We start from the raw sequence: 27,650 nt of genomic DNA on the forward strand, positions 1-27,650 counted from the left end.
AAGTATAAAGCAGTTGTCAGAATAAAGTAAGACCTCATGAGACAATATTAGGAGTTTCAGTTTTAGTGGGGGACTATGTTATGATATATTGAATAGCTGGACTGTTTGGGATGACTAGATTGAGTGGGTGGTTATCTATCATCCTTGCTGAGATACCTTCCAGTAAAGATGAGTTCTGTGCAGTCATTGTGGGATAATTTTCATGCTGAAATGAGAAATAGAATTGTGTACCTTTAGGATTCCCGGAAATACCCACGTGGCTGTATGATAGGTCCCAGTAATTTTGTTTATATAAAAAAATAAATGGTCCAACAACTAAGCCCTGAAGCACTTCCACCATGGACACTTATCCTCTGCAAGATTTTCTGAAGGATCATTGAAGTAAAATTAATTCTGGGGATCTACCGAGGGCTTCAAACTGGTCTAATGAACGACCTGAACAGTGAAAGAGACCTGATTAAAAACACTTTGTCCAAGTATTTCCACTGTGACAAGAGGAACGTGTCTGGTCTATACTTTTTTAATAGTATAGGTAATATAAGGTTGAAAGTTTCAGACCTCAAAAAAAAAAAAAAAAAAAAAAGGATTGTTCTAACCAAGCTTCCAAACCAATAATTTTTACTTCTTCCACAATGTGATATCACACTGTAGTAGAAATTTTAACCTGACCATCTCTACCACAGCACATCACCAGCTACTTAACATTTCCATTCCCTGCCCAGCAGTTAGGTGACAAGGAGAATGACGCAATAACAAAAAAAGTCTGAGGGATGGAAAATGATGTGCAAATGCAAAATTTACTAACACTGACTGAACCTTAAGGAACATATCAAAACAAAAAAACTACGTAATAACCCTTTTAAATTCTAAAGCACATGAGTCTCTTTCCCGTGTCTTTTTAGGAAACTCTAAACAGGGACTGCGCTGTAGAACATGTAAGATGGGAGCTCATCTTTGGTGTGTTTCTGAATTCACAGAGAAACCATGCCAAGGAAAGGTACGTTTGATGTGTGCTAGTTCATTTCTGCAGTAAAGTTTCCCTTTTCTACTGTATTATTGTCAGTTGTGTGGTACTAAAAAATAATTAGCAAAAAAAACAAACAAACAAACAAATAAATAAATAGAATTTGGTTGGTTGGTCCTGGCTTGTAACAGGAAACCCAGGGAGCACAGAGATGGCAATCCTGGTTATGACAGGGTGAACAGATGACTAAGGCGACTCCGGGGCTAGAGAAGATTATAGAGAAGGGCCATGACCACTGAACTCCATAGAATTAAATTTGGCTGGTATAGCTCACAGAAGTGAGACAGTCTTCTTTATGGATTTGTCTAGTCCCAGCCAAAACATAAACTATAAACTTGAGCTCATACAGTCCAGTTGCAATAGCAGCCTTCAAAATTTAACACAGCAATCACTGATGCGCCTAAGTCTCTGGTGGAAACTCCTGATTGATTAAGTGCCACAATTCAAAGTTCCAGAATTGCTCATAAAAAGTATGAGCTACAGTAGGAAAGAGATTAAAGTAGGACAGTTTCAGTTTTATAAATTACATTATTAAATTGTGCATTCACAGCCAGGCATTTATCAGAGATATGTTACTTGAAAATTGTGGGGACAGATTTGTTGACATATTGGACTAGATAGAGTAATATCAAAACATTCATTTTTATATAAGATAAAAGCAACAGTACAAGAAACAGAAACCCATGATATATATTATTATATTATATACAGGCAAATCTTTACATCCGCCCATCCTGATAAATCTATCAGTAATTGTGCAGATATTTAACAATATAAAAATATTGTTAGTATTAATATCATGAACTATTGAGATATTTAATAAAATAAAATTTGATAATAATGTAAACAGAAATTAATTATTTCTCTTTTGTGTATTTCTCTTTCTCTCTTCAAGTCTGGCATGTTCAAGAGGAACTTAAGCACACCTGTGCTGACCAATGATCAGTTATGTGCTGTAAAGACACAGGGTATGTGTGTATGAGTGATAAACTGATTTAATGTGTAAAATAATGAAATAGCATGATTAATTAAGCTAAAATTAAGGGATAATTTTTAGTCAACTTTTATGTGCTTCAAAGATATATCAGAGATATATAAGTGGCAAAGTTGTATTTAAATGGCTATATTTGGCTTATACTGACAAGTATACAAAAAGTCTTTGGGGCAAGTGCATGTTATCTGTTTCCAGTAAATGTTAGCTGTAAAAATAAGACTCCATTATGCTGCTGGTATTTGTTGTGATATTATTTTTTATTATTTAATTGTAATAATAAGAACGCTGGTTTGCAGCTCAAATGTTTTTTAAATTTGCCACATTGTTATTCTTAGTTATTATTAGTTATTAGTTACTTAGTTATTTACCTATGATGATCAATAACTTGAAAATCTTAAAGAAAATAGTTTTAATAGGGATTTACTAAACAAAAATATTATTAAGTATTCTATCTTTTTTTGATAGAGTAGCAAGTTAAATTATTATTTTTTCCTCACATCTTAGTATGCTTTACATATGAATTATAAATAAAATTTGACGTGTAGTCCACAGAGGCATTGGACAAAATAATTTCAACACTATATTAGGGATTACAATTTTTCTCGATTGCTAAATCACAATTCATGAAACAATTCACCATTTGCTCACAACTATAAACACAATCTCAAAAACTACACACCAACTATCACAGTCTGCCTAGTGCAGGAACGAGGAGTGAGGAGCTGGAAGTGGGGACTGGAGTAGAGGTCTTCACAGTGCACCCGAGACCCGTCGACCTGGGACCCGACCTGGGACCTGTACGGGTTCGGGTCTGAATCTATTACTACGGGTCTCGGGTCTTTTTAACACTGTGTGTAATACCCGTGCGATCGGAGTCAACTGACTCGGGGAACACCCGGCCGTGATCAGACACTGCTTGTGCTTTTTGTAACTTGCAACTTGTAAAATAAAAAAAACTAAAAAAGAAAGGATCCCTCTCTCTCCCTCTGCCGTTAAAAACAGAGGGCGCAGACTCAGAGTTAATGCAAGTGCACGCACGGTAATAATGCTTGCAGACTTAACACACTCATATTTAATATATTTCAAATCAGCAACAAAATCTGTGGTGAACTGTCACATGAATGTTTTCTATGATGCTCAAATTGCATTAAAAAACATATTTTAGGTTGATCCAGCTAGCACGCATGTGCAGTGTCAAGCGTGTCATGTTTCTATGGCAACCAGTGATGGACACAATGACTTCAACTGCCAAACCATTTAAATTTTCTCCCATTTTTATAATAATATAAATGAACCGTTTTATCTTAAAGTATTAGTGGCCAGAATTAGACTCGACGCAGAGGTGATCAATAACTTGAAAATCTTTGCTACACAGAAATAGTAGCAAATTGATAACGTCAGTGGCCATGGCACTGAACGAGCAATCGTTATTATAGTTCAAAAGGCCAAACAGCCAAAGTTATTATGCGAGTTAACTCGAGTCAGAATGTGCATGTGCACAGTTGCATTTTTTCATCTGTCACCATGACATCAAGTGGACTTGTGAAGCTGAAATAATGAGTGGATAAAGCTTGGACTTGGAATAATGAGAGGAATAACATGGATAACTTTCTTTTCAGAGGATTGTAATGCATCACAGGCAGTCAGGTGCAAGGATGAAAGACTACGGCTCCTTAAATTAGGTAAGACAAAAAGTTGTATTTTTCACAACAGGTTTATGGACTTGTAATAGCATTTTAAGGTAGAATATGTGACAATCGGGTCTAGACAGGCCTGTGTCTTCCCGGCGGGTTCAGGTACAGCTTTCAAATAATAGGCAGGTCCGGGTCAGATCTGGGTAGGCATTTCTCTACACAGGTCAGGGTCCAGCTTTTGAAATAATAGACGGGTCCGGGTCGGTTTAGTGTAGTACATTACGGGTCTCTTTCGGGTTCGGGCATTAATTTTTGGACCTGTGAAGACCTCTAGACTGGAGCCATCTCTCGGCTTAACTTGGGAGCAGGAGGCCTCTCTGGGCCTAACGTGGGAACTGAGTTCTTGCCTGGGTTGAACTTGGGAACTGGAGCCCTCTTTGGGCTGGACATGGAAACTGGAGCCCTTTTTGGAGTGGACTCAGGGGCTGGATTCGACATTGGACTGGACTCTGGGGCTCGAGCTGACACTGGAGCGATTTCAGAGGCTGGAGCCGACACTGGAGTGATCTCAGGGGCTTGAGTCAGGAGGAGACTCAGGTGCCGGAGCTCTCATACTCCTTTTTTGGATTAAGGTGAGGGACACAGCAGCTGTCAGCTGAAGGCTTGGGGGTGAACTGGTTGGCAGGCTTGACAATGGAGTAGCCACAGACTTGACAATGGAGCGGCCAGGGCGATGGTAGTTGGCCCCAATCCAGAACAGAGAATTCAGTGTGACATCATCCATCGCTGTCTTAATGGCAAGCCCACACAAAATGCAGATCAGAAAACAAAACACTTTCTAAAAATTAACTGATTCCAGCAGTTCTTTAGGCAGACATCCTCCTGCTGCTACTTACCCAAAGACACTCCAGAGGTAACCTGCTGAAGGAGATCAGAGTATACATCAACATTAGTACTTTCTGACTCACCCAAAATATGTTTGTGTCCCTGTGCAGATTTAGGCAGCGACCCTATCAAGTCCATGACACTGGTGAATGGGACCTCAATGAACAGAAGCGGGATTAGGGAGCCTGGAACTGGTTTCTTTGAGGTGGTTCTCTGAAAAACTTTACATGTGGGGAGGTGTGAGATGGGGGGAGGCATACATGCATGAGTCTATTTATAGGCAGGTAGGCAGTTCTGTCTGGCGTAGGAGTAGGTCCAAACTAGGTCAGTCTTTCCCCAAGAGCAAGGGGACACCCACTTCCAACAACCAGGTACCTGCAGCAGCAGAGACTTACACTGTTTGAGCTGGAACATACCTGGTGTCCCCATGGACACAAGTGATTAGAAGAAGAGACTGTCCCAACTTGGTTGTTCCCTGCACTTGAGGGTGGATGAAAAAAGTGACACTGCTTCTAGTGTCCAACACTGCCATTTATACACACTTCCTGTTCCGGGGCACCATCAGGCACAGTCTGATGAATGATGCAGCCCAGCAAAATATGTTTGTGTCTCTGTGCAGATTTAGGCAGCAACCCTATCAAGTCCATGCCAACATGGGATGAATGGGACCTCAATGAACAGAAGTGGTATTAGGGGGCCTGGAACTGGTTTCTTTGGGGTGGTTCTTTGAAAAACTATGCAGGCTTGTCAGAAGCGACGAACATCCATGTTCAAACCAGGCCAGTGAAACCGATCCTGAAGATGTTGGAGAGTTTTTTCCTGCTGCTAGATGTCCATGGGATGGGAATGGGCTAGTGTGATCACTAGGTCAGTCTTTCCTTTTGGCTGAATCAACAAATCCTTTTCTTTACCCCACCTGATTGCCACACAGTACAACAAGCCATTTCTTATAACAACGTGTGGGAAGGGGTAAGGGGGGGTGGGGTGCTGTCACCTGTGTCGTTTTCACTTGAGGGCAGACCAAAGTGACACTGCTTCCAGTGTCCAACACAGCCTGAAGCCATCTGCCATTTATCCACACTTCTTGTTCCAGGACACCTTCAGGCATAGTCTAATGAATAATGCAGCCCGGCATCCACGTTCACCCCACCGGAGGATTAGGATCTGTAAGCATGGGTTTGTCCTTTTGTGTCCTTCGGAGAGTCAAGTCAAGTCAAGTCACCTTTATTTATATAGCGCTTTAAACAAAATACATTGGGTCAAAGCAACTGAACAACATTCATTAGGAAGACAGTGTGTCAATAATGCAAAATGATAGTTAAAGGCAGTTCATCATTGAATTCAGTGATGTCATCTCTGTTAAGTTAAATAGTGTCTGTGCATTTATTTGCAATCAAGTCAATGATATTGCTGTAGATGAAGTGACCCCAGCTAAGCCAGAGGCGACAGCGGCAAGGAACCGAAACTCCATCGTTGACATAATGGAGAAAAAAAACCTTGGGAGAAACAAGGCTCAGTTGGGGGGCCAGTTCTCCTCTGACCAGACGAAACCAGTAGTTCAATTCCAGACTGCAGCAAAGTCAGATTGTGCAGAAGAATCATCTGTTTCATGTGGTCTTGTCCTGGTGCTCCTCTGAGACAAGGTCTTTACAGGGGATCTGTATCTGGGGCTCTAGTTGTCCTGGTCTCCACTGTCTTTCAGGGCTGTAGAGGTCCTTTCTAGGTGCTGATCCACCATCTGGTTTGGATACGTACTGGATCTGGGTGACTGCAGTGACCCTCTGATCTGGATACAGACTGGATCTGGTGGCCACGGTGACCTCGGAACAAGAGAGAAACAGACTAATATTAGCGTAGATGCCATTCTTCTAATGATGTTGCAAGTACATTGGGTTTTATGGGAAGTTTCCCCTTCTGGTTAACCTAATTAATGCAGCCTACAAAAACCTTTAACGGATTTGGATATTAGAAGCATATTAGTATGTTATGTGTAAGCCAGGTTAAAGAGATGGGTCTTTAATCTAGATTTAAACTGCAAGAGTCTGTCTGACTCCCGAACAATGTTAGGTAGGTTATTCCAGAGTTTAGGCGGCAAATAGGAAAAGGATCTGCCACCCGGAGTTGATTTTGATATTCTAGGTATTATCAAATTTCCTGAGTTTTGAGAACGTAGCGGACGTAGAGGATTATAATGTAAAAGGAGCTCATTCAAATACTGAGGTGCTAAACCATTCAGGGCTTTATAAGTAATAAGCAATATTTTAAAATCTATACAATGTTTGGTCATGCTTCCTGGTTCTAGTAAGAACTCTTGTTGCTGCATTTTGGACTAGCTGTAGTTTGTTTACTAAGCGTGCAGAACAACCACCCAATAAAGCATTACAATATTCTAACCTTGAGGTCATAAATGCATGGATTAACATTTCTTAATTTGACATTGAGAGCATAGGCCATAATTTAGATATATTTTTTTAGATTGAAAAATGCTGTTTTACAAATGCTAGAAACGTGGCTTTCTAAGGAAAGATTGTGATCAAATAGCACACCTAGGTTCCTAACTGATGACGAAGAATTGACAGAGCCACCAGGTTTACTAGTGTGTAGTTCCCATCCATTCCTATCCACTCTCTGATGATGCCCCTCCGAGTACATAGTACATCTCTCCCCTTGGTCCCTTGCTAGAGATGCTTTTGAAAGCTTCACTGCTTCCACAAGTTGAGCAATAGTGGTGGGGTTGGTGAGTCCCACAGCTCAATGATGAGGATGAAGAACGGACTGCAACAGCAGTCTAAAGTGACTCTTTCTACTACAAACCTGATTCTAAAAAAGTTGGGACACTGTACAAATTTTGAGTAAAAAAGGAATGGAATAATTTACAAATCTCATAAACTTATATTTTATTTACAATAGAATATACGTAGATAACATATCAAATGTTGAAAGTGAGACATTTTGAAATGTCATGCCAAAAATTGTCTCATTTTGGATTTCCAGAGAGCTACACATTCCAAAAAAGTTGGGACAGGAAGCAATAAGAGGCCAGAAAAGTTAAATGTACATATAAGGAACAACTGGAGGAGCAATTTGCAACTTATTAGGTCATTTGGCAACATGTCTGGGTATAAAAAGAGTCTCTCAGAGTGGCAGTGTCTCTCAGAAGTCAAGATGGGCAGAGGATCACCAATTCCCCCAATGCTGCCGTGAAACATAATGGAGCAATATCAGAAAGGAGTTTCTCAGAGACAAATGGCAAAAAGTTTGAAGTTATCATCATTTACAGTGCATAATATCATCTGACATTCTGGGGGCAGCTTTGGCCTAATGGTTAGAGGCTTAGACTAGTTACCCGTAGAGAGCCAGTTCGAGTCTCGGTGCTGGCAGGAGTTGTAGGGAATGAATGAACCCTCAACACCCCTGGCTAAAGTGCCCTTGAGTTGCTCCCTGGGCACTGGATATAAAGCTGCCCACTACTCCAGGTGTGTGTTCATGGTGTGATCACTTCTCACTGCTTTGTGTGAGCACTTGGATAGGTTAAATGCAGAGCACCAATTCTGAGGATGGGTAACCATACTTGGCAAATGTCATGACTTTCACTTCAAAGATTCAGAGAATCTGGAACAATCTCTGTACATAAGGGTCAAAGCCGGAAAACAATACTGGATTCCAGTGATCTTTGGGCTCAGGAATACTTCCAGAAAACAATGTCGGTAAACACAATTCGCAGTTGCCAGCTAAAACTCTATAGGTTAAAAAAAGGAGACTTATCTAAATGATGATCCACAAGCGCAGGTGTTTTCTCTGGGCCAAGGCTTATTTAAAATGGATTGTGGCAAAGTAGAAAACTGTTCTGCGGTCAGATTAATCTAAATTTGAAGTCCTTTTAGAAAAACTGGGACGGCATGTCATCCGGAATAAAGAGGACAAGGACAATCCAAGTTGTTATCAGCACTCAGTTCAGAATCCTGCATCTCTGATGGTATGGGGTTGCATGAGTGCGTGTGGCATGAGCAGCTTCTGGACAGGCACCATCAATGCTGAAAAGTAAGTTCTAGAACAACATATGCTCCCATCCAGACATTGTCTCTTTCAGGAAAAACCTTGCATTTTCCAACATGACAATGCCAGACCACATACTGCATCAATTACAACGTCATGGCTGCGTAGAAGAAGGGTCCGGGTAATAAAATGGCCAACCTGCAGTCCAGATCTTTCACCCATAGAAAACATTTGGCTCATCATGAAGAGAAAGATGCAACAAGAAAGCTGAACAGCTAGAAGCCTGTATTAGACAAGAATGGGACAACATTCCTATCCCTAAACTTGAGCAACTTGTCTCCTTAGTCCCAAGATGTTTGCAGGCTGTTATAAAAAGAAGAGGGGATGCCACACAGTGATAAACATGACCTTGTCCCAACTTTTTTGAGATGTGTTGATGCCATGACATTTTAAATCAACTTATTTTTCCCATAAAATGAGATGAGAAAATTGGATGATTTTCTCAGTTTAAACATTTGATATGTCATCTATGTTGTTTTCTGTACAATACAATTGAAATTTGAAACTTCCACATCATTGCATTCTGTTTTAATTCACAATTCGTACAGTGTCCCAACTTTTTTGGAATTGGGTTTTTACATCAGCTTCTGTTGCTTGGTCACGTAGCAGCCAGTGTCATATGATGTGATTTCAAGTTTTCCTTTCTCATTAGAATTTTACAAGCTGTTTGTAAATAGATAAGATCCCTAAAGTTGCAAAGACTAAAGTCTCAAACCCAAAGAGATATACTTTATAAAAGTTAAGACTTGACCACATGTTTACACAAAGAAAGAGTGCTTTATATTTTTTTCACTGTATTATTGCCACCACCGCCTTGTCATGGAGACGCTGTGCTTTTCGTTGTGAAATTGCTTTGTTTGGCCTTCCAAAAGAGGACACAACTAGAAATCTGCGTTTAAGTTGTATTTACAACACTGTTCCAGTACAGATATACCCAAATATTCAGATATGTGCAGCGCATTTTATGGAGGACTGCATCCTGAACCTGGGGAAGTAGCCAACAATGCTGTCTACACACAAAGTCTGTTTCTACAGTATATAGTGGGCAGTTCCAACTTTGTAAGTACAGTCGGGCGCTTCTGACTCACAGCCTATAAGTACTTTTTCATATTAAAAGTATTTCCCACTGACGATTCAAACATGAGTTTTGAGCATTGTAGAGTAGCACTTGTTGTTTGTCATTTCTCCAATCACAACATTGTTTCATGTTTACGTTGCGAGCTATGTAACGCAATGCGTAAAAAGAAAGTATAAGTCATTATAATAAGTAATTATGTCCCAACTGGATGCAACAGATGCCTTGTTTGCAATGGGTTTTCTTGGTTTTGTATTGTTGCGCTGGGACACAGCATCACAGCATGGTAAGGGGCGTGACATTTTTGTCAAACACTTGAGGCATTCTTCCAATAACAATGCATTGGTTTAGCTGGCCAATCAGCATACACCTCTCTTTTCAGACCAATGAGCTGCGTAAAAATGATACATTTCAGAAAGGCATGGCATAGAGGATAAACAATAGTGTACAGTATGTGGAAAATAATGCGTTTTTTAACCCTAAACCCCATAAACACATTGCATTATACCAAATACACAAACAAATGTTCTTTTTAGCAATGTCATATGACCCCTTTAACAAGTCGAGCAAGCTGAGTGGCCTGAATTTGTACTGAGATGCCTGGCTCAAAAGTCTATTCATGCGCTTTCTGTGGTCATATAATGCCCATTTTCCACAAGTTGATAAGATTCTTTAGGCTCTTAATGAAAAGTCTGTAAAATAGTTTGTTAAAAATTTCTCAATGGTAGTGTAGAAATTCATTTTTTACCCTGTAAAAAAACAGCCCTTTTCAAAACACGCTGGTTTGTGGAATTCTCATTTAATGCTAATGAGCTCTGCTGGCCCCGCACCTCTCTTCCATCTGCTCTCTGAGAGACGGTTTACTTGTACCACATTCATAGTGAAACTTGCTAATTAGCACATTATTAGAAAAGTGTTATGTGGAGGGGTTGGGATGAACTCAGATGCAGACAGGAAGTACCAAACACAGGATTTATTAATCACAAAAAGGGAAAACAAAACCCACGAGGGGGAAAACACTGACTAGGGTGGATACAAAATAACTGAACAGGACTGAGTTTACAAGATAAACAAAGACTCAAAACACGAGAACACTAACTACAAATAAACACTCACGGATATACAAAGACTTCTCAAAGGGGTGACAAGGATACACTCTCTCACGATGCTGACAAGTAGAAACACATAAGGAGACAATGAACCGACAAAAGACAGAGCACACTAGGGGATCTAAATAGGGGAACTAATTAAGAAACAACAGGTGGCACAGATAAGGCAATCACGACAAGACTACGATAACAAGGGGGGCGGGGCAAGGGAACAAGACAACACAAGCACATGGCCCAAAGACAAGGCCATGTGCTTGTACACAAAACACGGGTCTGTCATGATCCTGCTTCCAGACTAGAGAAAAGTCAGGACATGACAAGACGCGTTGCATCTACGGTAGGCGATATGTACCAAAAAGCTTTGACAGGATGTACTCTAATAGCACTTCGTCGAGTTTTCCTTCAGGTAAACAGGTGTGTTATTTCAAACAAACTGCAACATGACAACTAACAAACGAATGTTACAGTATGAATTACTGACTGTGGAAAACATGAAATATTGTAATTAGTAGTTATGTCTTCTTTATTCGTTATATTTTCTGAATTATATGCATTGTTAGATATAAAAAAAATATTATAATATAGATTGTAACACTGACTTACCTGTCGAGAAGAAAACTGGCCACTTCAGCGTCTCTTTTGAAATCTTTATCAAGCATTAGCTCTTTCCACCTAGAAAAAGCTTTCCCGACATTAACTCTTGTTTTCTGTAATCTACGGTCACGTTTCCTTTTACGTTCTATTTTTGACTGTTTTGGCGACTATGTTTTCTTCTCCTGTGGTGCGGCATATGTATGGTCCATAATAAGAATGCAATCCAGACTTTTAAACTTGCCGGTGCAGTTTCAAGCGCCTCTCACTGCTCTGCACCTGCGTTTCTGGCTCTGACCGAAAACGCGCTGTGGAAACGCGTTGGCTTAGTACTTTTTGTCCCTCTCTGCTATTATAGTTTTGCGAGATGGCGGAACAGCCTCCGTTGACCTACCCGTCCCATGTATATAAAGATAATAAATTCTTCATTTACAAGGATTAGTTTAAACATTGGCATAGGTATTTGTACACCATTGAGGGCATATTTATGAATAAAAATATTGATTTTAGATAATAAAATACCTAAAAAGTTACTTATTGTCCCTTTAAGAAACAACAGGTGGCACAGATAAGGCAATCACGACAAGACTGGGATAACAAGGGGGGCGGGGCAAGGGAACGAGACAACACAAGTACATGGCCCAAAGACAAGGGCATGTGCTTGTACACAAAACACGGGTCTGTCATGATCAGTGATCAGGATCATGACAAAAAGGCGATTTGCAATGATTCATTTAAATACATTATACTCACTGCTTCTGTAAGTGAGGCTGGATCATGAATGATTCACATGAACATAAACGCATTTAAGTAGATGAAGGGCACATTTCTTTCAGATCCAAACGTAAATTAATCCTCTGTGATTTCAGTCACTCAAATGTCGAGAGTAAATGACTACTCCTATGATCAGTATTACATCCAACAACAAAACACTTAAATCATTTAGAAGTCATGCTTGTCTGCATCTTGGACTGATGACGGCTCACTCAGGGCAGGTCTGTGGTAAGAGACAAGTCCAGTCTGTGCTGAAACACTGCTGTCAATCAAACAATTTGTGGTATCCGAACATGTGATGGCTCGATTTGACAAAGGGGAATACATTAAAGAGATTACAAAAAACACTTGTTGGATTTTTATCATTATAGGGTGGTTGTGTACACAACTGCCAACACGCATGTCGGTTCAAACACATTGTAAAAGTGCATGTAGCAGTATATGGCCCCTTTAAGAACAATATTTTTTTTTTACGTTACCATTGCACTGACATGCCACGTATTGTGTCTGAGCCATCATTTCTTGTGAATTTCTTGTTCAATTTCCTCTTTCAACACAATTGAAGCAATTTGCAGATTTTCTGAATGAAGATTCCAATGGATACTACTTAAAAGTTGTATAAATCTATTATAAGATAATAAAGCTGTATTAAAGAGATAGTTCACCCAAAAATGTAAATTCTTCTAATCATTTACTCACGGTTAAGTTATTTATGATTCTTTTGTTGGCCACAAAATATGATGTTTTGGTAACCATGTATGTGAAAGTACTTCATAGTGTTCATAGTGTTTTTTCTTCTTTTTCCATAATATGTAAGTCAGTTGTTACCATTGACTGTTTGGTTGCAAACATTCTTGAAAATATCATCTTTTCCTTTAAAGGCAAATGGTGGTGAAACAGCTTTTAAATAATCTTAATAATGAAATATTACCAGTTTTCCAGGATTTAAAATTATTTTATCCAACCCCCTTAGTACGTGAGGCGAACTAAACATGGTCTTTTGTACACAGTGCTTTTAACACACAGAGAAGCAAATAAATAATAATAATTGTATTGACATTTTTTCTTCTCACACAAAGGTATGTAGGTATTGTAACATGTTTCATTCACACTGGCTTCTATTATGAGCCACCACCAGAATAAATAATTTAAAATCTCAATACAAGAGATTTAAAGCCAGCAGTTTTACCGTGCAGCCCAAGACTGACCACTGAAGCTAAGCAGGGTTGAGCCTGGTCGAACAGATTTGTAAATTCGTGCAAGAAAACGCAAAATATTGGGCCAGATGGCTAGCCCCTCTTATTCGCTGTGTGCGAGGTCCCACAAGCCCCCACAGGGGTATCCCCCTTTGAGTTTCTTTATGGACCCCAGCCCCGTGGGGTGTTAGACGTCCTAAAAGAAACTTGGGAAGACAGACGCTCAGATAGCAAAAATGAAATTCAATATGTCATGGACCTGAGAGCAAAACTCCATACACTGGGGCAGCTCTCTATGGAGAATTTGCTTCAGGCTCAAGGAAGGCAAAGCTGGTTGTATAACAGGTGATCTAAGCTTCGAGAGTTTGCACCGGGAGATAACGTGCGCAAAATGCCCAATGGTCCAGCGCCACGACCCAAGATGGCCACCAGTCCAGAGTCATGGCACAAGATGGCTGCTTGCCCAGCTCTTCTACACAGGATGACAGCCACAGCTGACCTTCCAGAGTTGAGTCAGATTCCCGTGGACCCTCCAGAGTCAAGTCAGGTTCCCGTTGACCCTCCAGAGTTGAGTCAGGTTCCCGTTGACCCTCCAGAGTGGAGTCAGGTTCCAGGTGACCCTCCAGAGTGGAGTAAGGTTCCAGTTGACCCTCCAGAGTGGAGTCAGGTTCCAGTTGACCTTCCAGAGTGGAGTCAGGTTCCCGTTGACCCTCTAGAGTCGAGTCAGGTTCCCGTGGACCCTCCAGAGTCGAGTCAGGTTCCCATTGACCTGCCAGAATCGAGTCAGGTTTCGGTTGACCCTCCAGAATCGAGTCAGGTTTCGGTTGACCCTCCAGAGTCGAGTCAGGTGCTCGTGGACCCTCCAGAGTCGAGTCAGGTGATTGTGGACCCTCCAGAGTCAGGGTTAGTCACCGTTGACCTTCCAGAGTCAGGGTTAGTCACCGTCGACCTTCCAGAGTCAGGGCTAGTCACCGTTGACCTTCCAGAGTCAGTGCTAGTCACCGTTGACCTTCCAGAGTCAGGGCTAGTCACCGTTGACGCTCTGGAGTCAAGTCAATTCCCCGGTGAAATTCATGGACAAAGACAAGTCACCGGTGATCTTCATGGGCAAAGTCCAGTCACCAGTATTCTTCATGAACAAAGTCAAGTCACCATTGATCTTCATGGGCAAGGTCAAGTCACTGACTATCTTCATGGGCAAAGGCAAGTCACCGACTATCTTCATGGGCAAAGGCAAGTCACCAATATTCTTCGTGAACAAAGTCAAGTCACCGTTGATCTTTGTGGACGAAGTCAAGTCACCAGTGATCTTCATGGGCAAGGTCAAGTCACCGACTATCTTCATGGGCAAAAACAAGTCACCATTGATCATCATGAACAAAGGCAAGTCACCATTGATCTTCAGGAACAAAGGCAAGTCACCATTGATCTTCATGAACAAATGCAAGTCACCAATGATCTTCATGAACAAATACAAGTCACCAATAACCTTCATGAGCAGAGTCAAGTCAGCATTGATCTTCTGGAATCCAGTAGAAACACCATGGGATTACCAGAGTCTCTTCAGGTCTCTGTGGAACTACCAGAGCCTCCACACATCTCTGCTGAACTAATAGAGCCTCCACACATCTCTGCTGAACTAATAGAGCCTCTCCACGCCTCTGTTGAACTACTAGAGCCTCTCCATGTTTCTGCTGAACTACCAGAGCCTCCACACATCTCTGCTGAACTAATAGAGCCTCTCCACGCCTCTGTTGAACTACTAGAGCCTCTCCATGTTTCTGCTGAACTACCAGAGCCTCTCCACATCTCAGCTGAACTACTAGAGCCTCTTCTCGGCTCGGCTGAACTACCAGAGTCTTTCTTGCCTCTGTGGAACTTCCAGAGCCTCGTCACACCTCAGTCGAACTCTCTGAGCACCCGACTGATCCTGTTGTGGCCACAAAGGCTACCCTTAACTTGTTCATGTTCTCTGTTTCAGACTTGCCCAACCAGACTTGCCCTCCTGTTTATTCGGCTGTCTGTTTCGAACGCACGGATGTGGTGGTCTTCTGCTCCGCCCTGGTGGGCGTCACGTTATGTCCTTCCTGGACTTGTGTTTTTGTGGTTGCTTTGTTTTTGTTCTTCTGTCTGTTTTCCACCTATGGACCTAGCCCTCCTACCCTCCCTCTGATCCTCTGCCGGTCCATCTCCCTCCTGGACTCCTTGTTTTGTGTTGCACTTCTCTTGTCTCTGTTTCCTCATTTTACCTGGTCCTCTTGTCTCTGTTTTCCCCATTTTACCTGGCCCTCCGTCCCTCCCCCTGGTCTACCGCCGCTCCACCTCCCTCCTGGTGTCTTTGTGTCTTTGGTCTTCCCTTGGGTTCAGGTGGAGCATCTGGCAGCTGCTCCGTGGAGGAGGGGGTAATGTCACGTTGTCTAGTCTCTGTTTCCCTGGGTGTCCACTAGTGGGCCCACTTCCCCTTAGGCACTTCACCATAGGCACTAGAATTCCACCCAGTCTTGTCCTTTCATCACAGTAATTGCACTCCTGCTAATTGCACCAGGTGCCTTAACTTAATTGTCATTAGCCTCCCTATATTTACCAGTCTTTTCCTGTTGTCTGTATGGAGTCCTTACCTTTCGTGTTCCCAGTCTTTTCATCCTCCGAGATTCTTCATTGTCTTCCCGTCCTCCGAAAACCCCTTGTTTTCCTAGTTCCCGTTCCGTTCCCTTTCCTGTTCCTTCCTTTGTTTGTTTGTTTTGGACTGCTTTCTGGTTTTGCCCCTTGCTTGTTTTTACGACGATTTGGATTACCCCTAATAAATATCATACCTGCAATTGGATCTATCTCTCTCCCTGTGTCTCACTGGAACACGATCGTCACACTCACTGACATCATAGGTTTACAATCAGAATTTGCAGATGTGTTTCCGCCCCTGCCTGGTCGTACTAATTTGATTCAGCACCATATTGAGATGGAGCAGGCGTGGTAGTTTGTAGCCGGCCATACAAGTTACCTGAACACAAAAAAAAAGTGGTTCAGTCAAAATTAGAGGCAATGCTGGGGATGGGAGTTATCGAGGTGTCCCACAGTGATTGGGTGAGACCGATAGTTTTGGTCCCTAAAACGGATGGCTCGGTGTGGTTTTGTATCGACTATCGCAGGGTTAACGCAGTGTTGAAATTTGATGCATATCCAATGCCACAGATTGACGAGCTACTTGGTTGGTTAGGTACGGCTCGTTTTTATTCAACACTGGATTAACGAAAGGATACTGGCAGATCCCCTTATCCCCCATGAATAAAGAAAAAACAGCCTCCACCTCGTCGTTTGGATTACACCGATTTGTGACACTTCCTTTTGGCTTGTTCAGGGTCCCAGCCACATTTCAGCTCCTCATGGATAGAGTCCTGCGGCCCCATGCTGTCTATGCCACTGCCTACTTGGATGATATCATCATCTACAGTGGAGACTGCCAGTGACATATGGAGCATGTGCACAGATGGCTGTGGCCAACTTCCTTTCGAAGGGGGGGAGGGGGGGAGGTAGGACTGCAGGCCATATGGAAATATATGCGTGTGGCATGATTTGTTTTATTTTATTAATAAAGTACCCACAAGCCTCAGAACGCTGACCCTGATCTCCTTCCTTCTCACTCAAACGAACTTGAGATAATTACAAAATTTAAGGAATTATTATTATTATTACAAAACATCAAGTCAAAATTTTTTCATTTATTTAAAATTTATTTAATTAATTATTTAATTCATAAAATATTGTCATAAATCATGTATTCATATTTGTCCACTGGAAATTTACTTCATATACAGAACAGTGAGATGTATTTCAGGTATAAAACATGAATACCTATAGGCACCTTACACTATAGTAAATGAACACAGTATTTATTTAAATACACCCCCTCCATAAATTTTAATTCTAAAAGGAAAACTCCTATAAGTGCATAAGCAAATAAGGTCTCAACAATAACTGTCCATGCCTTTTACAGCTTTTGCAGCAGCACATCTCTCTGGCATAGTGTTAGTTTATTTCCTGAAAACATCAACAATAATGTTATCCCATGACTTCTGCAACTCAAGCCAGAAGGCTTTCCTTTGAATTTACAACAGATCTGTCCTTGCCACAAATTTGCTCCATTGGGTTGAGGTCCGGACTATAAGGTGACCATTCCATCATTTTCAATGTTCCAGCTGATTTCTTCCATCACAAAAAGTTCCAACAATAGTTTGTTTTATGGATATTGTAATGGCCAATTCAACAAAAACAACTCAAACTTCTTAAATATGCCAAATATTCCACAGTTTTGCCCACCACTGTTAACATTAAGTAAAAAAAAAAAGTTAAACATGAGTATATGTAAAGCGCTATTTTTTTTTAGCATATTTGTTTGTGATGTGATAGAGTCAAAAGCTCAGCTGGACCCTGTGTATGCTACACTCCGCTTCGGAACTTCTCTGGCCAGCACCAGCCGATCTAGCTTTGGGAGTTTCTGTGAATCTCTGAGCCAAAGCCTGGTGTGTACCACATATACCACAAGCAAGTTTGGGTTTCATGGATGTTGTTACTTGTTAGATATTTAGATTTAATAAAGGTGTATTGAACATAAACCTAGAACTTATATATTTTTTTCTGATGACTAAATGTAAATTATGTTTTACAAGCATTTTTGAGCCGTTAAACTTGCAAACTGCATTCTAATTATTACTGTATTTGCTTTATCATTGTTATTTTTTTAATAGATCAGTTACTGAATGGAAGCTTATATTTTAAACATTCACATTTTTATTGAACATTTTTGTTTGAAACTCTTTATGTGCCTTTGAGGATGAAGAGGATGGTCAGCAGAAGAACGAGTATGTGTCCACTGAGGAGGAAAAAATGACTGAAAACCAGATAAAGGGTAAAATAATCAAACTCAATATATACAGATATACAGTACATTGCACAGTAAGAGATCAGTGGTTCTCAACTGGTTTTGCTTTAGAACAGATATTTTAACCCATTGACTGTCACTCACATTTTTTAACATAGACTTGAAAGTGCACGATCCAAACCTCAATTTTAAAATTCATGACTGAAAACATTTTGTAACATGTTTTGATGTACTATTTTCATGGTAATGCAATGTTTGAATTTAAAATGGGTGCAAAGGATGAATTTTAAGATTTTAAGTTATATCATTTCTGATGATTTCTAAAGTGTGATAGAGAAAAAGGCAACAAAGAAGACTTTTTTGACAAAGGTCAGAACTCCTGTTATGATGCAGGCTTTTGAGGTGCACTCTTGCCATAAAATTAATCTATTACTTTTTCTACATAATTCTTAAGAAAAAAGATTGGTAAAATATCTATTGAAGAGTCTTAGACCTTTCTAACGATATATAGTTTGTCATGATTAGATTAGGATTTAATTGTAATATAGGGAAGTAAATGTAGGGTGCCCACAGAGTGCCCAGTAACAGTTAATAAACTGAACTTTAACGGATGACTCAATATTAAGTGCTTTATCAAGAATGGTATTTCTTTTATACAGCAGTGCTATAAAGAAATTGGTTGCACTTTATTTTACAGTAAATGCACTTACATGTACATGTATATACAGTTTACTAACCTAAGAAATTACTTATAAGTAATATTTTGTAGCTAAATGGTTTATGGTTAGGTTTTAGGTAGGTTCAAGGTTAGTACCTAGATATTGTAATACTATAATAATTACATAGTATGTACTACCAAAAATGTATATATTAACTTAATTTTCAGTCCAAAATGAGCTGTTTTGATTATTTTGTATATTACTGTGTGCACATGTAAGAGGCATGTATGAGTGGAGTAGAGATTTTCCTTTGCTACCAAAATATTTTGTAACCAGTGCTTCCCAGCCAAGATGTGCACAGAGGAGTCATAGGTGCACATGAGGCTGATGAGTGTGATGTTGTCTGCAAACTTCAGGAGCTTGACAGAGGGGTCTTTAGATGTGCTGAATGTGAGTTTTCCCAGCCTCACTTGCTGCTACCTGTTTGTCAGGAAGCTGATGATGCAAAGACAGACAGAGGTGGGCTCAGAGAGCTGAGTAAGTTTGGCAAGGAAAAGGTTTGGGATGAAAGTGCTGAAAGCCTAGCTGACGTGAATTGAGTCCTTAGTTTTTCAGAATAATTCCTCTTTGCCACTCTGATCTCCTTTTCCAGTGTGAATTTGCTTTATACAAGACATTGTTCCTCTTTCTGTAAGCATGTTCTTTGGCCTGATGGAGCTGTCTGAGTTTTGCAGTGAACCGTGGTTTTTCAATGTTTTAAGTTAGATGAATCCTGGTAGGAATGCACAAATCTCCTCAGAAACTGATAGAAGATGTTACAGTCTGTGAGCTGGTCCAGTTCAGTCACAGCTTTGAAAACACTCCAATCAGTGAGGTCAAAACAATCTTTTAATTCCTGCTCTGCTTCATTAGTCCATCTTTTGACAATCCTCAATACAGGTTATGCTGATTTCAGTTTCTGCCTGTAGGTATAAGATATACCAAACAGTGATCAGAGAGTTGCCTGTTGAACAAAGTGATACGCAAGCTTTTTTGTGATGTAACAGTGATCAAATATATTACGGTCTCTGGTGGGACATGAGATTTGCTTTATTAAAAGACAGGAGAGATTTGCTTTATTAAATTAAAGTCAAGTCAAGAGATACCTTTTCTAGTATCTCGTACAGAAAAGGGAGATTTGAGATCAGTCTATAATTATAATTAAAGTCCCCAGGAATTATTAAAACAGAGGCCGGGTGTTGTTGTTCTGTCTCTGTGATCTGATCAGCTAGTTTCTGTAAATCTGAACTTGTGGAGGAATGTAAACACTCACAAGAATAAATGAGCAAAACTCCCGCAGCAAGTATAAAGGATTACAGTTAATGAAAAGCAGTCCTAGATTGGGACAGCAGATCTTCTTTAATACTGAAACATCTGAACACCACCTTTTGTTGATATAAAAGCATGTCCCGCAGAAGTGCAATTGATTTCCCTGTTGATTCTGCATCACGGTCCACTCTGAACAGTTGGAAACTCTGCAGATTTAACCTGTGGTCATTCAGCCAGGTTTCTGTGAAACACAGAGCAGTAGATTGTGAGAAGTCCTTATTTGTCCAGGACAGCAAAAGGAATTTGTCCATTTTGTTGTGTAAAGAGTGGAGGTTTGCCAGATAGCATGCAAGGAAACGACACTCAAAATCTGTACTGCCTGAGCTTCACAAGGGCACCGGCTCACTTTACTTGTCTGTGCGTCCTGAAGCAAGCACATGCTTCAATCAAAGTTAAAGAAGCCCAGGAAGAAGGCAGAAGGCAGAATGGACAGGAATCAGGGGAGGGATGGCGTGCCAGGAAGAGGGCCTGGACACAGAGGTGGATCAAAAGGCCAGAGCAGGGCAGGCAGAACAAACCAGCGAGGCTTTGGCCAAACAGGATCAACAGCAGACCACCAGGAGAGACCTTGAGAGACAGAAATGAACCCTGGCAGAGGGCTCAGGCAGGACTGCAATGAAAAGCAAAGAGAGGTTAGTAACACGCTTGCTGGCCGTAACAGCACAGGCATACAGTTCAGCAACAGCCTTCTTAGACTATAAGTAGTCTGAGAGTTCAGGAATGGGCACCAGCACCCAGAGAGGAATGGAAGCAGATGCCACCGCTGCCACCTCGGGAGGTTCTGCAGCAGAATCCAAGCCACCACCTCAGTAGGAACTGGAACAAGCTCAGGACTCAACTCATAAACTTGAGTAGGCTAAAGAGTGGACCCATGAACTAGAACAGGTTCTGTAGAGGACTCTGGGGACTCCCGGACTGTAGCAGGCTCTGGAATTGACTCTGAGGGCTTCCGGACTGGAGCAGGCTCTGGAGTGTACTATGAGGGCTTCAGGACTGGAGCAGCTCTGGAGTTGACTCTGAAGGCTTTGGACTGGAGCAGGTTGTGAAGACCAGCAAAACAGAGAGCTTAGGTGTGGCCGGTAGGGCAAGGAGCTTGGTTGGAGCTAGCAAAGCAAGGATCAGGGGTGGAGCTGGAAAAACAAGGTTCATAGATGGAGCTGGCAAAGCAAGGATTATGGGAGAGACAAAGAGAGCTGGCTGCTCAGTAAGTTTTGGGACCACCAGAGTCGGGTCCTCCAGGACCACCAGACTTGGGACCAACAGTTAGGTCCTCCAGGACCACCAGACTTGGAACTAAAAGTCGGGTCCTTCAAGAGCACTGTACTTGGGACCACCAGAGTTGACCATGCTGTCCTTCTCCTTCTCTATGTTGGGGAAAAAACTGAGTTTTTCTTGTGTATTACCTTCTCCTCCTGATGAACCTGTAAGTACCCGGAGAAGTTCCAGAAGTCCAAGGATTTTAACTACATTTACATTTAATCATTTAGCAGACGCTTTTATCCAAAGTGACCTACAAATGAGAGCAATAGAAGCAATCAGACCAACAAGAGAACAACAACAGTATATGAGTGCCATGTAGCTATGTTTTTTTTTTTTTTTTTTTTAAAGAATACGATAGACAATAAAAGGTAAGTGCTAGTATTAGTTGGCCAATTGCTGGCGAAAAAGGTGATCCTTTAGATGTTTTTTTGAAAACAAGTAAAGACTTGGTTGTTCGAATTAAGATTGAGAGGTCTTTCCCACCAGCTGGGCACAGTACAGGAAAGGTCAGTGAGAGTAATTTTAACCTCTTTGGAAAGGCACCAAAAGGCATCGTTCCCTTGCAGGACACAAGGGCACATAAGTTTGAAACTGTGAGTTTAGGTATATAAGTGCCGTGCCAGTGGTTGTCTTGTAGGCAAGCATCAGTACCTTGATTTGATGCGAGTGGCTACTGGTAGCCAGTGTAACCTGATGAGGAGAGGAGTAATGTGAGCTTATTTTTTTGGCTCATTCAAAACAAACCTCAATGCTGCATTCTGGATCAGTTGTAGAAGCTTGATAGTACATGCAGGAAGGCCCTACAGCAGAGCATTACAATAGTCCAGTCTGGAGAGAACAAGAGCTTGGACAAGAAGTTTGATGGCTTGCTCTGACAGGAAGGGTCTAATCTTACAAATGTTGTATAAGGCAAATATGCCGGACTGGATCATTGTAGCAATATGGTCTGTGAAGCTTAACTGATGATCCCTCACAACTCCTAGGTTTCTGACTGTCCTGGAAGGAGTTATGGTTGATGAACCCAGTTGTATATAGTAGTTGTGATGAAATGATGGGTTAGCTGGAACCACCAGCAGTTCTGTTTTATTAGAGTTGATCTGAAGGTGATGGTCATTCATTCAGCTAGAAATGTCACAGACAGGCTGCAATGCATGCAGCTACAATCGGATCATCTGGTTGGAATGAGAAGTAGAGTTGAGTGTCATCAGCATAGCAGTGATAGGAAAAGCCATGCTTCTGAATGACAGATCCTAATGATGTCATGTAGATGGAGAAGAGAAGTGGTCCAAGTACTGAGCCTTGAGGAACCCCAGTAGCAAGAAGTTGTGACTTAGAAACTTCAACCCTCCAAGACACCCTGACGGATCTATATCTGATAGGTAGGACTTAAACCACAGTAGTTTAGTTCCAGAGATGCCCAACTTTCTGAGGGTGCACAGTAGAATCTGGTGATTAACTGTATCAAAAGCTGCAGACAGATCCAGCAAGATGAGTATGGAGGATTTGAAAGCTGCTCTTGCCAGGTGCAGGGCATCAGTAACTGAGAGCAGGGCAGTCTCAGTTGAGTGGCCGCTTTTGAAACCAGATTGATTGTGGTCCAGGAGTTTGTTCTGTACAAGAAACAGAGCTGGTTGAACACAACTCGATCATGCGTCTTTGCAACGAATGGAAGAAGGGATATAGGTCTGTAGTTTTCTAGAAGTGCTGGATTTAGAGATGGTTTCTTAAGCAGTGGGCTTACCAGAGCCTGCTTAATTGCTGAGGGAAATGTACCAGAGTGAAGAGAGGTGTTGATAATGTAAGTAAAGGTTCTTGTCTTATTTGTGAAGAAAACTGCAAAGTTGTCGGCTGTAAGAGTCGATGAAGGAGGAGGCGGGGGTGGACTAAGAAGAGAAGAGAAAGTTTTGAAAATTGTGCGAGAGTCAGAACATTTGTTAATTTTGTTGTGGCAGTATGATGTTTTCATAGTGAAAACACTTGCAAAGAAGGAAGAGAGGAGAGACTGATACACACTGAGGTCAATAGAGTTTCTTGATTTATGCTATTTCCGCTCTGCAGACTTGCGTTTAGAACAATGTTCACAGAGAACATCGGACAGCCAGGGGGCAGTTTGGGTGGTGCGTGCTGGTAACTGATCCATCTCTCATAGTGGAAGGGGTTCATCCAGAGAGAGGTTAAAGATGTCCTTAATATCCAGCCCCTGACAATCCAGCCTCTTTTTCCTCATTCAAACCTACTGGTTGAAGTCCTGCACCTCCATTCCCTGCAGGTGAAGAGCAGCCAGACTCTGAAGAAGGACTTGTCCGTCTTGCATGTTTACAGGGAGCAGTCTTCTGTCTCTCATGCTGCTGGATCTGTAGTGTGGCTGCATTATTCTGTCATGGAATCACTCTGTGAAAACATAGAAGATCCAAGTGCAGTTTAATAATCCCAAAACTATATCCAAAAACAGGGTGATAGGCAGAAAGCAGAGCTCAATGTCACTTTCACTTTTTTCTTTTTTCACTTGAAATTAATGTCATTGTAAATTGGTCTGATTCACTGAGTACATCTAAAGTCTAAACTTTAAACTTATTAAAGATGCACTTTAAAGGCGCGTCTAATGGAGACGGCGTGTCAGAATCGGCAATTCATCCTTGCGACACAGAATCAGAAAACACTAGTTTATTAATAAATAATTCAAATATCTCCTTACTATTTCCCCCTGTCACATTTATGACCATTACTTTTGCCGGTGCTAACTGCTGACGGCACGCACTGCTGCTGCGGGACACTAAACACCATAGAGTTGCTCTTCACAGTCGTGGTAGCATGGTCTTGTGTTGTTTCCATCAGGGCGGCAATTATTATTATTTTTCCATCATGGATATATGTATGTATAAAATATAAAAATAAGGAGAAGCCTAAAACAGACAAGACCCGTGTCTGAACTATGATGTGAAAATTTGCCAGGAGGAAGGGCGTCCGCCATATGAGGTACAAATTAAGCTCTGGATATTATGAAAACCTATCGTGAGGCATGATAGGTATGATAGTATTAAGGTACTAACCGTAGTGCCAATTAAACACTCACAGTGTGTAATGCTGTTTGTGGAGCTGTTTAATTATCCTTTGCTGAGATCTTGAGAGATTTAATGGCTTGTATTTCAGTTCATTTCATTTAAGTCAGTTGGAGCTTTTGTTGTTGTTTATCTTTCCTTCAGTTATTCTACTTGTAAGTAGGTGTTCAAATGTTAAAAAATAATGTTTTGGGAATATCATGCTAAACCTTAAATGATGTTCTATTAACATAAATGAAATGTTTATATTCTTGGAATTTATTGGAATTCCTAGAAAATGTAGTTCTCAATGAAAAAAATAATTAAAACACTTCAGGAACATCATATTAACCCTAAAAAAATTCTACTTTAATGTTTTTTCATAACCAAAAGAGAATGTTTGGAAAATGTGCTTAGAATAAAAATTTGTTAGCATAATTTTTTTTAATTCACAGTGGGGGAATATTTATTTGTTTAGGCAAATAATGATATTCTAGGGAATTGTGTGCTTCTATTTTTATAGCAATAGTGTGGACAGGGCGTTTTGTACTCTGTTTACAAGGCAAGGTTAAAAAAGAAAGGATTGATTTAGTCAGTGTGGAAGATACTGACTAGTCTGCAGAAAGCAAAGTCCTAAAACCAGTTTAACACCTCTGGTGTGATTTTAAATGCAGACCTTAAAATGTTAGTTCATCGAAAAATCAAATTATGTCATTAATAACGCACGCTCAAGTCGTTCCAAACCAGTGAGTCCTCCGTTCATCCTCGGAACAGAGTTTAAGATATTTTAGATTTAGTCCGACAGCTCTCAGTCCCTCCATTGAAGCTGTGTGTATGGTCCATGGAAGGTACGGTATTGTCCATGTCCAGAAAGCTAACAAAAACATCATCAAAGTAGTTCATGTGACATCAGAGGGTCAGTTAGAATATTTTCAATCATCAAAAATACATTTTGATCCAAAAATAGCAAAAACGACGACTTTATTCAGCATTGTCTTCTCTTCCATGTCTGTTGTGAGAGAGTTCAAAACAAAGCAGTTTGTGATATCCGGTTTGCAAACGAATTTTTTGATGTAACCGGATCTTTTTGAACCAGTTCACCAAATCGCACTGAATCGTTTTAAATGGTTCTCGTTTCCAGTAAGCATCAATCCACAAATGACTTAACCTGTTAACTTTTTTAATGTGGCTGACACTCTCTCTGAGTTCAAACAAACCAATATCCCAGAGTAATTCATTAACTCAAAAAGTACACTGACTGAACTGCTGTGAAGAGAGAACTGAAGATGAACACCGAGCCGAGCAAAAAAAAACCGAACAAAAGACTGACTCGTCCGATTCGAGAACCGAGGAGCTGATGAAACTGTGCATGTGTGATTCAGCGTGAAGCAGACCGACACACAGAGCGTCTGAACCGAACTGATTATTTTGGTGATTAATTCTGAACTGATTCTGTGCTAATTTTATGAGCGCGGGTAAACCAAAGGTTTGAATCAAGGGTAATCATCACCAATGACACCATTACGTCGAGCGCAAAAGAACCGGTGAACCATTTCCTTCAACCGGTGTATTGAATCGAACTGTCCGAAAGAACGTCTGGTGATCCGAAAACCAATGCAACCGGTTCTTGACTCGTGAAAGAGTCAATCTTTCGTTCATTAACTGGCTTCGGCTCGGTGTTCATCTTCAGTTCTCTCTTCACAGCAGTTCAGTCAGTTTGGGCACCCTGGTATAGATAATACAAACAGTTTACTTAAATTGAGCAGGAAACCAAAAGTTTCTCAATCAGGACTTGACTTGTGGTGATGCAGCAGGGAATTCATACTTTCCTCTGCCAAAACAAATCTATCTCCTTTTAGTACATACCTGACTTTAGCACCCTCTTATGGAGCGTAGTTGAAGCATGAAACTCTTACCCCAATCAAAAACACCTGAAGCATTTGTGTTTGCTGTTAGATTAGTTGTTAATGTTATCGTATCTTTTGTATCAATAGAAAAGGACTTCTTGATACATTTTGTCAACTGATTTCTGGGTAATTCATTCAACTCAGAGATCAAATGGATTCCTATTAATGAACTTTACTGACACCACTTATGGATACAGTTGGATTTGGTGTACAAGGATTAAGAACAACTTGGAATGTGAATCACCGATGGACTTTTGTTGGGGGACTTATCTTCTCACTTTACTATTGCTCTACGAGCAGAGGTCTTGTCTTTCCTTGATTTCAAAGGACACTTTCATGCATTTACGGATAATCCTAAAGTTTTTGACAGGATTTTACAGATTTATATTGGCAAAATGAGAGGCACTCATCCTCTGCCCAAATAGCCTACATGCCAAAGCCAAAGTAATGTTCACCAAAACCAAAACATTGCAAAACTGCCAACACATAGTTCACAGTACACACAGTAGTTCCACACATATTGTTTTCTTTAGTGCTTTACTATGCCAAACTTAACGAGGCCTCCAATTAATGTTTATCCATCTGTGTGATCCGAGGCAGTTCTAATTTATCCAATTTATATCTATCCAATTTTTATCTAATTTATATTTAAGTACTCTTTACAAACTGACTTTTTAAAATTGGTTTTGTTTTATACAGATTTGTGTAAAAACTTTTAAATATGTTGTTAATTAACACTGTTTTATATGTTGTTAATTAACACTGTTGTTTTATTTCACTGATGTACTGTATGCCTAAGTGACCTGACATTCAGCCAAGTATGGTGACACATATTAGGAATTCATGCTCTGCATTTAACCCATCCAAAGTGCACACACAGCAAACACACACCCAGAGCTGTGGGCAGCCATTTTTTTTGCTGCAGCACATGGAGAGCAGTTGAGGGTTTGGTGCCTTGCTCAAGGGCACCTCAGACATGGTATTTAGGGTGGAGAGAGCACTCTACATTTACTCCCCCAACCTACAATTCCTGCCAGCCCAAGACTCAAACTCATAACCTTTGGATTACAAGTCCAAATCTCTAACCATTAGGCCACAACTTCCCCTAAAGGTGAGTCTGTAACAAGTCCATCATCTTCTTCCTTGAGACTCTGTCTGTCGTCCTCTTCCTGGGAGTCAGTCCTATGCTATACACTCTGCTTAC

The 27,650-nt window shown here is 40.8% G+C and overlaps 1 protein-coding gene across 2 annotated transcripts in view; it reads left to right on the forward strand.

Moving 5' to 3' along the window:
* The window catches only part of LOC113061099 (SH3 and cysteine-rich domain-containing protein 2), a 74,614-nt gene that overhangs the window by 1,378 nt on the left and 45,586 nt on the right, over nucleotides 1-27,650 (forward strand). The window contains exons 3-7 of one of the 2 annotated variants that reach the window (XM_026230241.1): nucleotides 903-997; nucleotides 1,920-1,992; nucleotides 3,638-3,700; nucleotides 17,743-17,855; nucleotides 18,166-18,241. In XM_026230241.1, the coding sequence (XP_026086026.1) occupies nucleotides 903-997; nucleotides 1,920-1,992; nucleotides 3,638-3,700; nucleotides 17,743-17,855; nucleotides 18,166-18,241 (420 nt within the window). The remainder of the gene's footprint in view (nucleotides 1-902; nucleotides 998-1,919; nucleotides 1,993-3,637; nucleotides 3,701-17,742; nucleotides 17,856-18,165; nucleotides 18,242-27,650) is intronic. The other variant, XM_026230242.1, reaches the window with a different exon arrangement.

This window comes from Carassius auratus, chromosome 4, assembly GCF_003368295.1.
Source record: "Carassius auratus strain Wakin chromosome 4, ASM336829v1, whole genome shotgun sequence".
NCBI lineage: Eukaryota > Metazoa > Chordata > Actinopteri > Cypriniformes > Cyprinidae > Carassius > Carassius auratus.